Raw genomic sequence first — 3,891 nt, forward strand, 5'->3', positions numbered from 1 at the left:
GACAACTATGATGCTGGGTGCTCTGCTAACAGCTGTACTACAAATGCTACTACAACCAGCCTAAAAACATACCTAGCTTTCACATTCTTATAATAATCAATAATCATGAATCAGTGATTTTTTTTTAATGTAGCTTGAGGGTGAATATTTTATTTATTTGTTTAATTTATTCAAATTACCGTTCAAATGTTTAATTTCTGCTTCATCCATATGTCAAATAATTTAACTGATATGTAATCAAAACTATGATGTAATCTTTATTTTTTAATATATTTTAATAGTACTCTGGAATTTTAAAATGAAGAACTTCTAATAAATTCTAATAATCATTGGCAAATCTTTCTTAAAACTAAATTACATTATAATTTGAACCAAGAAATTTTCTGTTCTGTCATTATTTCAACTGTATTGCTATTGATAAAATCAATAAAAACATGGAAATAAATATCTGACGCCTATGTCTCTGCCTGTTAAACAATCAGAACGATCAGGCATCATATTTTTGAATAGTTTCTCGCTCTGTTGTAAATTCAAAACTTTAAACTCAAGCTTAAGAATGAAAGGTTTAGGGTTCAGAGCATTTTATCTGAGTGTTTTTTAAATGGCGGCCAAAGAATTGATTTGTGAATTCTCTGTTCAGTGAGGCTCAGTTTTTATGTCATGCTTTTCATTCATTTATTTTTTTCATCTAAAAAGGGGGTTTGTACGTGAAATTCTGATGCTTGTCGTAGCTGCTTGAATCATTTCTTTGTGTAGAAGCTGATAATAATATAAAAAAAAAAAAAATCCATTCCAAGCTAAAAATTCAGTAACCCACTTAAAATGCTCTATCAGAAACACTTTTTACAGACATATCAGATATCCTGGCACCATAAGGCTGCACGTACAGGCACACATGGTCTCAGCTAAATAACAAAGTAAAGTTTCAACCAATTGATGGCACTAGATGAAAGGTTATCCAATCACAAGAGTGAATGCATTTTTTCCCAAGACATCAAATTTAATCTCACATCATCCAAAAGCTTTTTGCATATTTCAATGTGACTCTAGGTTGGGAGACAATCAAAAAAAAAAAACCTCTTACGGTATCATAGCAGTGGAAAAGAAAATGCAGCAACCCACTTAAAAAGAACTTCAGTAACAGAAACATTTAGCAAAGGTGGAGTACATGGGCTATAAAGATTTGACACAAACTTTGTGCTTCTAAAGCACCACCACCTTTGAACTTGAAAACTTACAGCAGGTAGAATTAGTTTTTGTAAAAAATGATTTCAGTGTAAAATAATCACAGATGCTGCACACTCACGGTTCTATCTGTTGTACTGTAAAGTTTCTACTCCTCACAGATTTGTAGTCTAACTCTGCTGCCCTGTTCATATACTGTAAACCTTCACCCAGTGGTTGCATATCATGATTTTTTTTTTCATGCTGAAAAACTCTTTTTTTGTTTATTTCTTCTTTGTTCTCATTCCTGCAGGTCATCTCCTCTGTCAGGTTAAGTGTACATTGCAATGTACATCCACTGCAATAAAAAATCATAGATTATTAATGTTTCATACCTTAAAATCTCGCGCATGCATGACATGATTCATTAACTATTTTAAAATGAACTGTAGTCACCTCTGTTTCCTGAAGAGTCATAGCCTTGCCATCAGACAACTGGTTGAAGATTTCTGTGGAGAAAGACATAAATCCTTATAGTTAAGAAAAAGTAGGAGAAGTTTCACAACTTGTTCTGACTTCATCCTTTTGGTGTCCCGTCAGTGATGTAATGAGTATTTCTGAGTAATTTCTAATTGTAAAGAAAATAAAGAGAAAAGACAGATATTGCAGATATTCAAATCTAATTCAAGTTCCACAGTTGACAACTTTTAACCTTTGAAGAATATAAAATATGTCAACTGTAATTTTCTTCAGTTTTACTTACGATACATGCATTCAAAGCGGAGTACTAGACTGATGAAGCTCTCCAGAGTAATGTGCCCAGACGAGGTGCCGTAACGGAGAGCCATCAAATTCAGCATCTCATCGCTGATCTTCTTTCCTGACCAACATACAGTTCATAAGATGAAGTCAGTGGAGTGTGTATTAGGGCTGGTTGCTACCAGATACAAACAGACACGCTGCTAGACAGGTGGTTTGTGTAGAATATCAAAGCAAGTGCTAATACTTTACAAAAATACTATTTACATAACCTTCAGAACATATTAATACTGAATGTATGATTGCCATTACTGTCTTCATTGTAGAATTTAAGCTGGATCCTGATCTTTTCTCTGCTTTAATGCCTTACTTTGGTATTTTACTAACCTGAGGAATAATCATTTTGGCCACATAGAAGAAGCAGAGACATGTTGCAAATAAAAAACTTTAATATGACAATTTAATTCGTTGGTAACCAGTCATATAGCCCACTTATTTAGACTCTTTAAGCTTGGTTTTTGGTCTTTACCAGCTTCTGGGTGCCACATAGTGTGAGAGCCACCACTACAGAAAGTGACCAAAAATAAGCAGACAGCTAAACACTGAGCTAAAACCTGATACAGAGCTGCATGAAGGGAGAGATTTAAATAAATGATTGTTAGAGGGACCATTGTTTTCATGTTCATTTTGTTTTTCTAAAAATGTTAACTATACCATTGTTTTACATAGAAAATGTGAAAGACTCAATAATCACAGGATAGTTTTGTGTTCCAACAGTATCTTAAAATGGGTTTTAAAATTAAAGGTCTACCTGAGGCTATCATAGCATTTCTCAGCTCGCTTAGTGACAGCGTCCCTGTTTTCGAAACATCACAGCGGGAGAAAATTTCCTGTGTGAAAAGCACATAATTAGCGATTATAATGTTAGAATATTTATAATAAGACGTTTGCATGGGTTAGAACCAGTGACCTTCTGCCCCTCAGCAGCACTGGGACATTTCCTGGTTTTAGTTTTTCCTTCCATGAGCAGTCAGCTTGACCACCAATAAAATAACGGAGAAACAGAACAGTGAGGGAGAGATTAGAAACAGACAAGCTTAAAAATGAAACAAATCCACTTCAGTTTGTGAAGTTTTGTTACTTTTGCTCGAAGACTGTATATAAAGTCTTGCTTGAAAATGTAAGATAATCTTTGTTTAATTATTTTTTATGTCACATTTTCACATTGTGTGTGTGTGTGTGTGTGTGTGTGTGTGTGTGTGTGTGTGTGTGTAGGGGTGTATTTGATATTTGAAAATCAATGGTTGACATGTTAAAAGACTTCATAGATAATTGTGTAATAACTACACGTAAATGCATTAGAACATCCGTCGTTATGGACTTAAAGTGATTTCTCTTTGTAGCATGATCAACTGTTGAATGAACTCTGACATTGAGACAATCCTAATATACACAATGGATTAGTCTACAAAAGGAGTAGTCTGGTGGTGTGGGTGAGATAAAGTCAACATCCTGATAATTGTGGCATCCTGAGTATTTTAAGGATCAAAAACAAGCCTCAGAATTCTTGTTGAAGTTTTTTAACGTGTGCTCCCACCTGATTTGGTTTTAAGGCGATATTTAGTTTCGCCAGTAGGTGGCAGTGGCGTCTCAGACAAATGAGAGACTGGCAAAATAATCCCTTACAAAAGTAACGCAGGCCAGTTATTGTAATGGAAGCTGTCAGTGACACAGAACTGCTGTTTTGCTGTGTTTCAGGTGAGAGCAGTATACGAGAACTCTATACATTTACGTAAAGTTGATAGTTGTTTAAAGTAACATGTTTGGAGTGTAATTCTTGTTTATAAGGCGTTTGATGTGACCAAAGAAGAGAGTTGATTCACGTTATCCGTGGCTAACGCTAGTAACCTTTGTGCGCTAAGTCAGCGGTCCCCAACCTTTTTTGCGCCACGGACTGGTTTATGCCCG

At 35.1% G+C, this 3,891-nt stretch overlaps 1 protein-coding gene across 1 annotated transcript in view; it reads right to left on the minus strand.

The window, feature by feature from the left end:
* Window positions 1-666: 666 nt before the first annotated feature.
* LOC102199756 (calpain-3-like) overlaps window positions 667-3,891 on the minus strand; it is a 13,336-nt gene continuing 10,111 nt past the window's right edge. The window contains exons 15-18 of the mRNA XM_005739024.2: window positions 2,735-2,813; window positions 1,928-2,044; window positions 1,621-1,673; window positions 667-1,522 (exon numbers count right to left, since the gene is read on the minus strand). Of these exons, the coding sequence (XP_005739081.1) occupies window positions 1,496-1,522; window positions 1,621-1,673; window positions 1,928-2,044; window positions 2,735-2,813 (276 nt within the window). The 3' untranslated portion in view covers window positions 667-1,495. The remainder of the gene's footprint in view (window positions 1,523-1,620; window positions 1,674-1,927; window positions 2,045-2,734; window positions 2,814-3,891) is intronic.

The sequence above is a fragment of the Pundamilia nyererei genome, unplaced genomic scaffold (assembly GCF_000239375.1).
Source record: "Pundamilia nyererei isolate P.nyererei 1_Seehausen unplaced genomic scaffold, PunNye1.0 scaffold00088, whole genome shotgun sequence".
In the NCBI taxonomy this organism is placed as follows: domain Eukaryota; kingdom Metazoa; phylum Chordata; class Actinopteri; order Cichliformes; family Cichlidae; genus Pundamilia; species Pundamilia nyererei.